We start from the raw sequence: 13253 nt of genomic DNA on the forward strand, positions 1-13253 counted from the left end.
AGATCATTGTTTGGCACATAAATGTGATGTGCAGAATTTTTTAAAATCCTTTTTTTGGCCAAAGAATGAACATGGTCTTTTTAGGTGGCCAATTCTTCCTTAATAAACCTTTCCACCAGCAACTTCTTTTTTTTTTGTATACAATGAGAATGACGCTCTAGTTGCTGCTTATGTCAGCTAAACTTTCTGAAGCTTGATATTCTTTAGAGACTAATTACAGAGGTTGCGCCATGACCCGCTTTGTTTACTTTGCGTCCTACTATAATTATCATTTTGATTTGAGCTCAACACAGTAGCCTGCCTGACCTTCTGTCATCCTCAAATCCCTCATTATCCCCTGAATCTCTGGAGACCATTCTCCAACTAGAATAGCTGCTCATTTCCACTTGGATTGAATCGGATTCAGTTTTCTCTCATGTCAGTGCTTTACCGCAAGTTGACTCAGTCACAGGGGACGATTCTCTTCATTATTAATATAATATCTCATCCATCAGGCCCCTGGCCAGGGTAATGGAGGTGCTGAGAACCAGCCCATGCCAGCTCCGGCTGAACCTCCAGCAGAAAATGCTGCAGCTGCTGAGGCTCCTGACCTCCCCGCTGATCCTGCTGAAGAGATGGAGCTGGATAATGAGGATGAGGATGATGGAGGAGCTGAAGATGTGGCGGATGCTAACAATGGAGCACAAGGTACAACAGGATACTTTAAACTAATTAGGAATCTCCTCAAAGGGCATACATTGATAATGATGTTTTTAAAAATGTAAAGTTATTTATCAAAAATGTAACTGAAAATGATATCTAATGTTTTAATGTAAATGTATTTATATATGTATTTTTATTTTGTATCAACTATTATTGAAATACGAAGTTGTTATTGAAGTTATTATTATGTAATGTTTCTATGTTGATCTTGCCATGAAATAGCCATAAGTTGGTGATGTGAAAATAAATAGACAGACAGAATGAATGGTGTGACTGGTGCAGGAACCCATAGGAACGTTGTATGTTTTGTGCAGATGATATGAACTGGAATGCTCTGGAATGGGATCGTGCAGCTGAAGAGCTTACTTGGGAAAGGGTGAGAATATCTATGTGCTTTATGTCACTAAATTGTAAAACAAACCAAATTCTTTCAGAGAAACAAAAATAAAAATCTGTTCTTTCCTCTTTCCAGATGCTTGGGCTTGATGGCTCTCTGGTTTTCCTGGTGAGTGAGTAATGGCATAACTCTCTAAATTGCCAATAATGATTTAATTCAGAAGAACAGAAAATCAATGGATTTGCTTTTTTATGCTTTAGGAGCATGTGTTCTGGGTGGTCTCACTCAACACTCTCTTCATTTTGGTGTTTGGTAAGCATTCATGCACATTTGTTTAAACCATATTATCGTTTAAATTAGGGCTACTTGATATTGGAAGAATTACACATTGCAATATTTTTTTTATTCTGCGACTATAAATTACGATATGAATACAATTTCTCTAGAAGAGTTGAAAAACTGGAAAGAATTTATCATTTTAAATTCATTGGGACGATTTCATTGTGGGTGCATAACAAACAATCTATAAGCATAGATAAAATCAATAAGGAAAAAATATGCTAATTAAATAAACGTTTTATTGTTTTCTGAAGAGTCGAAATGTATTCAGGTATACAGTAAGTGAATAATCAAATGTACAATAATACTGCATAGTCCTTGTTTTATAAACAATTCAATAAAATTAATCCTTATTAATTTTTCAAAGTTACAAATGGTACATTTTCTTATGCCTGAATACTTTTAAAACATTTACACCGCCACAGGCCTCAAAAAACACTTGCAAAATAATAATTTATGATCCAGACTCATTGTGTATACTCAAGATGTGACTATTGCGATATTGATGCTGAAATTATATGTTGTGCAGCCCTATTTTAAATATAGTTATGTGCAGTGGCCCATTATGAAAACTTTACCAGTGTAAACGTTTGATTAAATATTTCAAATCTAAAATATTTTCTTCTCAGCTTTCTGCCCCTACCATATTGGCCACTTCTCAGTGGTTGGTCTTGGGTTTGAAGAATATGTAAGTATCACGTTAGTTTCTTTAATAAACTGAAAGGTTTCAAAGGTTCAACATTGATAGTGATCTCTCATCTTTCTTTAGGTCCGTGCCTCACACTTTGAGGGACTCATCACCACTATTGTTGGATATGTTCTTTTAGCCATCACACTCATTGTGTGTCATGTATCCTTTCATGATCAGCAACACCTGAAATTAAAACAAAATCTTAATATCAGGAGGTTACAGAACTAACATAACGAGAATTTTTTCATGTCAACCTCTCATTGTTATGTTAGTTTTAGTCGCAAATACCAATAATTACACTGTGAAATTTCATGTTAGGGAAATTTCACAATGGGTTTTGGTCACACTTTACAAAAAGGTTTCATTTGTTAATTTTTGTTAATGCATTTACTAAAAGGAACTAATAATGAGCAATACTTGTACAGCATTAATTAATAATAGTTCATAGGCCTGTGCGATATTGCAAAAAAATGATCAAGCTATCGTGTTTCATATCATTCGATATCTGTAATTATTTAATTTTTTTTAAACAATATAATTAGGAATATTAGGATTTTTTTTTTATTTAACCACGTTTTTTTTAATTTACCAACATTACTAAGGCAAATAGTTGTAATTGTCAAAACAAGAATATTTAAACAAAATATATCTTTATAATAAAATAAAGGTAAGTGTTAAAGAGACTCTTAAACTTGATAAATAAAATGTTATGAAGTGTGTGTAATGGTAAAGTGTAAATACTGAACAATCAAAGCAAACTTTAAGGTGTGAATAATAATGATACAGTAAACCTCCAAACTCTGTCAACAACACAAATTATGATAATCAAATCTGAGCCTTCAAGTAAACAAACTAACCATGATTATTCAAATACATTACAAATTGTGTTTGTTCGCAGTGTTTGGGTGCGCTGTGTTTGTCTGAGGTAATTAGTCTGCCGTTACTGGTTCATTCGCACGCGTCCATTGGAAATGACTCCATTGGAAACCTATACCATAAGCTTAGTGGCACTGCTTCCAAGGTGCGCACTGGCCAGCCACATTTTTAAAAAAACTATAACGCTTCATACCGAAACTACTTATCGAATCTTTTTTTTTTATTATTGATATTAACAATTGTGTTTGGTCAATAAATATCGACACAGATTTTATCGCCCAGCCCTAATAGTTCAATATTTACTAATGTATTATTGAAATTCAAATTTGTGCTTCTTAACATATTCAATCCACTGTGAGTTAACATGAACAGCTTTATTTTAATAATTGTTAACAAAGATGATTAAATTGACTTATTTTACTGTATTGTTCATTGTTTGTTCATGTTAGTTAATCCATTAACTAATGGAACCTTATTGTAAAGAACCCTATTTGCTGCTAAAATGCTGCTTTCTTGACTACGCCTAAACTATTCCGTTTAATAGCTGTGATTATTTCAGTGAGAGATTTTGTTTATAAAAGCTCTAGCATTTTATTGGTTCTCACCACAGTCATGCTGTTGTAAATAATTAAGTCTACCAAAGCATCTTCTCATTGGATAAAGACATGATTGTGTCGTGATTGAATAATTCTGAAATGCAAGTGTTTCAACAATTACTAAAGCCATTTGATGTTAACTTAATGTAGATTTAATCCTAGAAACGTAAAGGCGTAATTGTAACCTGAAAACATACATTTTTCTACAGTCTTTTGAGTTATGCATGTAATAAACCTCTGTTAAATGATTAGAAACTGTACTTTAGAACTTTGTGACCTTTAAAAACACAAGATGGGATGTTTCTGTAATACAGACCTTGATGTTCCTTTCCTTAATTCAGATCTCAGGGATTAGCAGCGCTTGTGAGATTTCAAAGATCACGCCGCTTGTTAGGCGTCTGCTACATAGTTGTAAAGGTCAGTTACTGTGTATCCGCAGTAAGCATGTTCTGTTCTCTCACAACAGGTTTGCTAAACAAGTTGAGTAATCGTAAAAATAACAACTTAATACTGGTGCGGAACATTTATTGCAACAACTGGTTTTGCATAAGGTCTTCAGGATTTACTCTAATGCTGTGTTTTCAATCACACTAATACTATAATTAGGTTCCATTATCTAAGCTTGGATTACAGGCGTTGACCTAATACACATATATGCTGTGTGTGTGGTTATACTTCCGGCTAGTTTAGTATTATTCATGGATGTCTTTGTTGGGTTTCGTTTTAAATGATCATCTTTGGTTTCTTCCAGGTGTCTCTTCTAGTAGTCGTAGAGATTGGTGTGTTCCCCCTCATCTGCGGCTGGTGGCTTGATATCTGCTCTTTGGTATTTTATTTCCACTTGTTTAGGATGTGCTGAATGATTTTTGTTCATTTTGACCTTGTGAGGTCTGTAATATCTGGAAAATGCTGTTATCAGCATTCTCATTCATGTCAGTGACAGATGTTAAACCCAATTTCTACATTTAAATATTTCTAAATGAGCATTACAATTAATAGGTGCATCATTAAAGCCTTAATAAACTTAATGTAGATTTTATTTAACTCAGAATTTGTCACAAAGTTACTATGAATGTTTGTTTACCTTTTTGTAGGAAATGTTTGACGCTTCATTGAAAGACAGAGAGTTGAGTTTCGAATCAGCTCCGGGGACCACCATGTTTCTTCACTGGCTGGTGGGAATGGTCTATGTCTTCTATTTTGCATCTTTCATTCTTTTACTCCGAGAGGTGGGCATTTCTATATCAGTTTGACCACATAAAAGAACTTTCAGTTCACTTTTGAGAGATCTAAAAAAATCCTCTTATCTCTCAGGTACTGAGGCCTGGAGTGTTATGGTTTCTCAGAAATCTGAATGATCCAGATTTCAACCCTGTGCAGGAAATGATTCACCTGCCAATATACAGACACCTGAGACGATTCATATTATCTGTGGTAAGCAAACGTTGACCTCCTTTCTTTCGAACCTTATCTAAGGAGGCCATTTTACATTCACAAGTAGACATGGGAGGATAACCGGTTTCAAGGTTTACCACTGTTTGGAAAAGTGAAAGTTTTAATGCCGCTAAAATTTTCTGTTATACCATTCCTAAAGTGTATGTAAGGTTTTTTTTTTCATATATTTTTTTTATGTGTTGTAAAGAAATCAGTGTTATTGAAACTAATGAAGAGAGCAGAAGTCAATGATTTATTGTAACTATTTAGCCTGATATCATCCAAAATATTATAAATGTTTCTTAAAATAAAATAAATTGTATTCAATGGGGAATTCCTTTTTTTATTACCCAGACATTTAAAAAGAACTTATTTTAGAGCAGTAATCACAGTACCGTGAAACCGTGGTATTCTGATCCAGGGTTATCATACCGTCAGAAACTTATACCGGCCCATGCCTATTCACCAGCAGTGTTTAGTTTCAAGAATTTAGCCTTAACCTGAAAAATTTGAGTTCGCTCACAAAATGTAAGGAAATACTTTTTTAAATACAACATTTCAGCGCTTTTTGTAGATAATGCACTTTTGCACCAGACACTTTCTTACAATCACTCCATACCTCTTAAAAACCATTGTGCATTTCTGAGTGTGCTTCACACAGGTGAGTGGGCTTGACAAGTCACTCATCTAAACACTCTTCTTGCTATATGCACTGGACACTTTACTTAAACTCCATCTTGCGAGGACTCAATAAGGAAAACAATGGTTACTTGTAAACGTACCACATTTTCATATTGCACTACTTGTTTTCTTCAACCTTAAATACCCATTTTACACAATATTTTGTACGATTTTGTTCTGTCTTATGTAAAAGACCTTGTATAGTCTGTCTTACTGTGCACTCACACTGAAAGTGTCGAGAGCATCAAAGTAGCTGAAAGCCATTTATTTTTACTGGGAGTTGACGGCGATAAGCAGCAAGAAGCGTCATGGCACGTCTTCGCCAGTGTGGGTGTCGAGGAGAGTTGAAATCAAGTCAACCCTATTGTAATGAGCTATGAAGCGGTTCGGCAGCAAACAATCAGAATTTAGAAATCAACCGCTTGAGAGGAGCCCAGAGAACACAAGTCCTGTGAACTTTGGTTTCAACCACACTTGTTTGTTCCAATTATTTACGATGTTTTCTAACAGGGACATACATTTAAAAAGTTACTGGCGAGTTACTAATGTACATTAATGTTATATATATATATATATTTTTTTTTTTCTTAAAAACAGCGGGAATCTCATGCTAACTATAACGACAGTACAAAACAGTATTGATGCTTCAGGATATTTTAGACATATAGACACATATTGAATAAGTGGAGCAAAGCCACACCACAGGCAGCAGCTAGATCTTCCATTGTTAAATGAATTTGATAAAAAGTGCGGCACATTTTCACACTAGAAACCATGTTTTATGTGGGAATGTAACTGATTTGCTGCAATGGCTCCATTAAATGAGAGATCAATGTAGCGAATTTTGACGCTCTTGCCGGCGGAGCTGTGAAGGCAGACAGTGTTGTTGCCAGGCTGGCCAGAGTGAACTTTGATGCTCTCACCGCCTTCGATGTGAAAGCACAGTTAGGTTATGTGTATAGTTAAATATTTATAGTATATGTATAGTTAGTAGTATACTTCGATTACTGCTCTGGTATGTTAGTTATGTATAAAATAAATATAATATATATTTAAAATGGCTAAGTTGTCCAGTTTTGTTGATATTTATTCAATTTCATTTAAGTAGCATTGTGGTCCTATGTGGTCCGTTCCTTGCTCTTGAATGGAAAATTAAAGTTTGCTCTCTTTCTTTGTTTTTTGCTTAGGTTGTGTTTGGCTCAATAGTTCTTCTTATGTTGTGGCTTCCTATCCGGATAATCAAGCACATCTTTCCTTCATTTCTACCCTACAATGTGATGCTTTACAGGTAAATAAGCTGCATTTCCATCTCATTATCCTGAAGCCCTAAAGCTTAATATCCCCTTGTGATAGCTGCTAATCATAACTTTGTGTAAACGTATTCAGAGGTTGAACTTAAAGTCAATTGTTTCTTTTGCTCTTATTAATCTGCTCAGAGATTGAAGAACAGAAAGAGGCAAAGTTCTTTCTTAGCGTGAGATCATGTTTAAAAGAAAGGGCCATAAAATGTTAACTAATTACTGCTGTCAGGTCAGACCTTTGCTTCTTTACCTAATGAGTGTCAGAGACTCTCTGTAGTGTCAGGTGGGCTCGTTGCATCATTTGCCAGGTGTGTTACACCTGATGTCATCATTCATTCCCAGCAGACATTTCCATAGTGTGATCTTGCAGGGAGCTGTTAATGTAGTGTCCACAACAATAATGGCTTAGAAAGTGCCTTCGCTGAGTGTTTGCGTAGGGTGTTTTACCCCATTTAACCCTGCTGTGCTTTCGGCTCCGCTGAGATTTACATTCGTCACTTTGAGAGTACTTTGAACAGCTCTAGTGTTTGTTGGAGCACCGACTCTGACTTCTGTGGACATAGGCCATACCTCAAGTGTTACATAATGTTTTTTTCCTCTTTTTATATTGTTTAGAAAAAAATGATATGGAGACTTAGAAACTCAATTTTATATATATATATATATATATATATATATATATATATATATATATATATATATATATGTATGTATGTATGTATGTATGTATGTATGTATGTATGTATGTATGTATGTATGTATGTATGTATGTATATATATATATATATATATATATATGTGTTTGTATGCAATGAAAATCATTGGGGTCTAAAATGGTGGACTTTTAAGTATGATTGAATAAAAAACACTGAGATATCCTTCAGAAGAGAAGAACCTCTTTTGTCATACTGGATTGTAATGATGTGAGAGTGACAGATTTATTTATTTATTTTTTTACTTTTAATGTGTAATGAAGTTTAATGTGTAATTTCTCTTGATTGCTTTAAACTTAACATCCTGTTCTTAAGTATTTGTCTAATGGGTTTAGAATGATAGGATAGTATAAGATGGGATTTTCTCACCAAGGACTGCGACTTTGCTGATGATAAAGTAATTTTTAAAAATCAACAATATATTAGCAATGTGTTTATTTAATAACTGAAGGGTGCAGCCATTTGAAACTTCTGGTGTCATTCCCTGCCAGCTACTTTTACCAGTACAAAAGCAGTCCCTTATTCTGCTTGATATTGCAAATTGATGTTTCATATAATATTATAAATGAATGTTCATCAGAATCATGAAAATGCTGTTTTGTCACAGAAAATGTTTTACTGATTATTTCCCTGGTTTCTTTTATATTTCCTGTTTGTTTACCTATCTGAACACCCCCTTTGTGTGGTCAAATTACTTGCTGAAGCTTTTCCATTTTCTTCTTTCTTTTCTTTTCCTTTTTTTTTTTCATTTTCTTTTAATTTTTTCATTTTCTTTTAACTTCAAGAACATAAATTAAATAGCTTTTTCATGATTTAAAGCCTTAAAAGCTCTCAAATCTGAAAATTAAGGGCCCTATAACATATTGGTGCAATAAGGCACAACACGTGTTTGGTGCGATTTGTTCCTATTTTCAGATCAGTGCAACCCTAATTTTCACATTTTGCACCATGTTGTTTAAATTGCAAATCCATTTGCGCCCCTTTGTGGTCTCATGGGTGTTCTGGTCTAAAAAGGAGGTGTGTTAGGGCGCATTGTTGGCGCGTTGCTATTTTGAGGAACTGAAATAGACTGCGCCATTGATCAACTAAAAGCTGGTCTAAAGTCCAGCGCAGAGCACGTTAGTTATGCGCCTATGCAGGTCCAAGCGCTTACACATTGCTTCATACACACAGGATGTGCAGCAATACACAAATATCTTTACATATGAAAAAGTTTAAGGATTAAAATGTTACAAAAAATTATTATTTTCTATAGATAAAAAACACTACCTTCATGTCATGGGGCTTTTTCAGTTTATTCATGACAATTTGGGTTTGTATAATGTTGTTATTGTTATTAGCAGTATTATTTATTATATGCATATTTATATTAGTTTTTTTTTTTATAAAAACAAGTTTAGATTTGTCCATCTGTCGGGTTTTGGAGACATTCACCATATGAGGCATAAGAATAGGATGTGTGTTAGGATATAACTCATTATTATTGTTCATTTATTCATTTGCTAGAAATTAGAACGGAATGTAGAAATCTTTGTGCTCGGCAAACAAAATTAAATATGCAGGCTAATGGATGTCTTTAGTGGAGTGCGTATGACACCGTTTTGTAATCTGTGAAAGTAAAGGAGTAAGAAAAGAGTAAAAGTAAAATAAAGGGAAAGTATGGTCGAATGGAGGAGGCTCATTCTTTATCCTCACGCTGCAGATGGTCTGTTTAACTTTTCTTGCTAGTGAAGTGTTTAGTTTTTCCACTTACAAAGTCTGCCATGTAAATAAAAAAATGCGCCATGTGCTTTAGACTTTGCGCCTAGATTGTTAAAATGTAGCCTTAAGACTTATTCATATGATCATGGCAATTATTATATGAGGAGTTGTTGAAATGTTTCATTTTAAAGTGAAGCGATGGAGTAATTTCTGTGCTACAAGTTTAGCTAACTTCCATAAATCAAAACATGAAGATTGAAAATTGTGTGGCCAAGTATTAAATATTTATATAAAGTTATAATATTATTTGATAATAGTATATATAAACTTGTTTGCCCCCCACATGCTTTTTTTACTACATGTAATGTCTACGTTCCACATAAAGAGTTGTATTTATAGCAGCAGGTCTGACAACCACGGTCGTGTATACAGACATACAATGAGTCTGATCAGAAGGTAAAAGTTATTTCCGCATTCATCAGAGTTATTCATATACTTAATGTAAATGTCATTCAAAATGAAGTAAGATCAGATTTTATGTGCTCCCTTTACATTATATGTAGTTCTCAAGATATTATTGTATAGTTTGTCCTTCCAAAAATTTTCCCTCAAATCTTTGGTCTTAAAAAGGTCTTTATAGTATTATTAATGCTCACATGAATCTAGATATGTAAGAATTCAAAATGTTTGAAATGGATTTAAGAGTGACCGTGTGACCTTGCTATTCAAGGATGACCAGAAGAGTGTTGAAAAGGGTAAAAATTGCTGGCAAAAATGACTCAAGGTTTTTTAATCCTAAAAACCAATTAGTTATTCCTTAGGGAACCCATGAAGATATAGTCCTATGGGTGGCCTACAAATTGATGTCATGCCTGAACAGCTCTATTGCTAATTGAGAACATTGATTCTACTATTATATGTATAAATGTAATGTCTTGGGTTCTCTCCTCTCTCTATTTTAGTGACGCTCCAGTGAGCGAGTTGTCTCTGGAGCTGCTGTTGTTGCAGGTCGTTCTTCCTGCACTGTTGGAACAGGGACACACACGGCAATGGCTCAAAGGTCTAGTGCGAGCCTGGACCGTGACCGCTGGATACTTGCTGTAAGTCTCCCATACATATTTACCCTGCTGCTCAGTACGTCCATTAACCTCATGAACTCATGAATTTTCCTCCTGTGTTGTCTTGAAAAAATTGTATTGAAGAACTGGACTTTGTGTTAGGGATTGTTGAGTATTTATAAATAATTAGCTTTGATTTAATAGATTTTAGGTCAAAACACTTGCCGTGGTACATACTTTTGTTATTCATGTAACTATTTGTGCCATGCAGTTCAACCGGAGTTCACTACAGCCCCGTTTCCACCTTTGGTCTCCCAAGGCACACTACCATTTCCACCAGCTTTATATTAACATGCTTTCAAATATCTCAAGTGATCATAGATTTTGTTGACCCATTTAATTTCATCATGCTCTATATTAGTGGTCCCCACGTGTTTATAGAAGTAAATAGACCCTAATCTATTCTAATAGTATTTTGACTACATCTGGAAGTGGTTCAAAAGCTAAAAACATTTTAAATCCATTTAATGCTGTCTCCTTGTGAATGAATGAGCACGAATACATAAAGCTTTAGTTTGAGGGTTTTCATTTATATTTTTCTTGCGTCTTTTGAATTTCTTGAAGCTGTAATGTTAATCTCCATCTACCTTACTTGTGCCACACATTTTAGAGATTTGCACTCGTACTTGCTGGGAGACCAGGAAGACAATGAGAACAATGCCAACCAGCAAGCCAATAACAATAACCAACAGGCCCGTAACAATGCTATTCCTGTGGTGGGAGAAGGGCTGCATGCTGCCCACCAAGCCATACTGCAGCAGGGCGGCCCGGTAGGGTTCCAACCCTACCACCGGCCCATGAAATTTCCTCTAAGGGTACGCCAAGTCTCTCATTTGTACATTTACTTTTTTATGGTTGTCTAGATTTGATATACTTGATTTTCAGCTTAATGGCTGTTTTTCTTCTTTTTCCCCACTGTAGATTGTCTTGCTGATATTGTTCATGTGCGTGACGCTACTTTTGGCCAGTTTGGTGTGTCTTACGTTACCAGGTGAGAAGCAAACAAATGGAGTTTAAACTATTAGTTCACACTTAAATAAAAATTGACTTGAAATGACTTTTTCCCTTTCTGGATCACAAAAAAAGTGTATTGATTTCTGAGCTTACAGGATTCAAAAATGAACACAATAAAAGTGGTCAGTGAATAAAATGTAGACATAAAATAAAAGAGTTCACCACTTGAAGCTATTATATAGAGTCAGGAGCACATTAGTCTATGGACCTTTTAATGATGCTTTAAAGCTGCTTTTATATATATATATATATATATATATATATATATATATATATATATATATATATATATATATATATATATATATATATATATATATATATATATATATATATATATATATATATATATATATATATATATATATATATATATATTTTTTTTTGTCATGTATTAATTTGTCATGAATTTCTATTGTTTTACATATACTTCTCAGATTTCAGTGTTTTCTTTCATTTTATTCATTTAAACCGCTTTCTTTTTTTTTTTTTTTAGAAAAGTGCTACTTAAAACTGTAACACTTTACAATAAGGTTGTATTAGTCAGTGCTATTTAATGCAGTGCTTCTCACACATAGACTTGTGTGGGCTGCCCAGTTGTATTAACGGCCGCCCAAGTATATTTATTGACATTTATTTTTTTTTACCCTTATCAACATCCTTTACATTTGTTTTTGTATCCGCCCAATATAACCAAACATCCGCTATCGATTAGCCTAAGTAGTGGAAAATCTTGTCTTGCATACTCGTTTCGTTATGTGTCTGTGAGATCAACACTCCCACACATCTTCTGTAGACCCACAGAGGTGCGCCGGCCGGGTTCTAAATCTCGTAAAATGTCCGGGATTCAACTTTTGCTTTCGTTTTCTAAAGCTCGTATGCGTTTTTCCATAACCTTTTTACTTGAGCCTACTTTCGCTTGGCTTTGCAGCTGACTGTGTGCATACAGTTGTGAGAACAAGAGAAACATTACATAATTAATTTTTTAATCCAAATGACTCAGAATAACTTTACTACTGTATATACTCTGAGTACGAAATGACTGGTCTAAACTGGCTGCAAAATATATGTACACTATTAGTAATGGTTGATCAACGCATTTGCCTTATTTAAGTAATCTACACGTTTTAATCTTGTAATTATGGTCATTTTTAGAGATATTGTCTGTTTTTATTTCTTTTTCTGTGATTTATTTTTCATTTGCTGATTATTTTATTATTTGATGATGTTAATATATTAGGCTATTTTATTTAAATATCTAAAATGCTTTGGCATTCAAGTTTGCTTTGAACGCGAAGAGAGGGCGAAGCAGATTTTAGCTGTCAGTGGGTGCACATGGCTCCTGAATAGCATAAAAATAAGAGATATTTTGGATGTATTTTTTTACTTTAACCCATTGAAAAGAATCAGTGTATAACAGTGTCATTATAAATCAAATCAAGTATTTACTTCCATGAACAATGCATTTATTATAGTGTTTATTCTTGGACAAATAAAGCTGTTCATTTTTTTAGTTCATGTTAACTTACAGTGCATCTACCATCAACAATCATGATGTTAATAATGCTTTAATAATTCTGATTAATAAAGGCTGGTACTGTACAAGTGTTGTGCAGTCTTGGTTCATGTTAGTAAACTTTAACATTAAATAATGACCAAAAAAAAGGTGACTGTACTCTTAATAATATAAATATTTCAAAATAATTCAAATGTGTTTGATCAAATAAAGAAATGCAGCTATAATGAGACG

At 34.1% G+C, this 13253-nt stretch overlaps 1 protein-coding gene across 2 annotated transcripts in view; it reads left to right on the top strand.

Annotated features, from left to right (window-relative positions):
- Positions 1–13253, top strand: part of marchf6 (membrane-associated ring finger (C3HC4) 6) — a 33959-nt gene that overhangs the window by 9609 nt on the left and 11097 nt on the right. For both annotated transcript variants that reach the window (XM_056476976.1, XM_056476985.1), the window contains exons 7-20: positions 495–687; positions 1017–1078; positions 1175–1207; positions 1300–1351; positions 2008–2066; positions 2148–2228; positions 3890–3958; positions 4293–4367; positions 4636–4770; positions 4856–4975; positions 6844–6944; positions 10334–10471; positions 11100–11304; positions 11411–11480. In XM_056476976.1, the coding sequence (XP_056332951.1) occupies positions 495–687; positions 1017–1078; positions 1175–1207; positions 1300–1351; positions 2008–2066; positions 2148–2228; positions 3890–3958; positions 4293–4367; positions 4636–4770; positions 4856–4975; positions 6844–6944; positions 10334–10471; positions 11100–11304; positions 11411–11480 (1393 nt within the window). The remainder of the gene's footprint in view (positions 1–494; positions 688–1016; positions 1079–1174; positions 1208–1299; positions 1352–2007; positions 2067–2147; positions 2229–3889; positions 3959–4292; positions 4368–4635; positions 4771–4855; positions 4976–6843; positions 6945–10333; positions 10472–11099; positions 11305–11410; positions 11481–13253) is intronic.

Source organism: Danio aesculapii, chromosome 2 (genome assembly GCF_903798145.1).
Source record: "Danio aesculapii chromosome 2, fDanAes4.1, whole genome shotgun sequence".
Classification (NCBI taxonomy): Eukaryota; Metazoa; Chordata; class Actinopteri; order Cypriniformes; family Danionidae; genus Danio; species Danio aesculapii.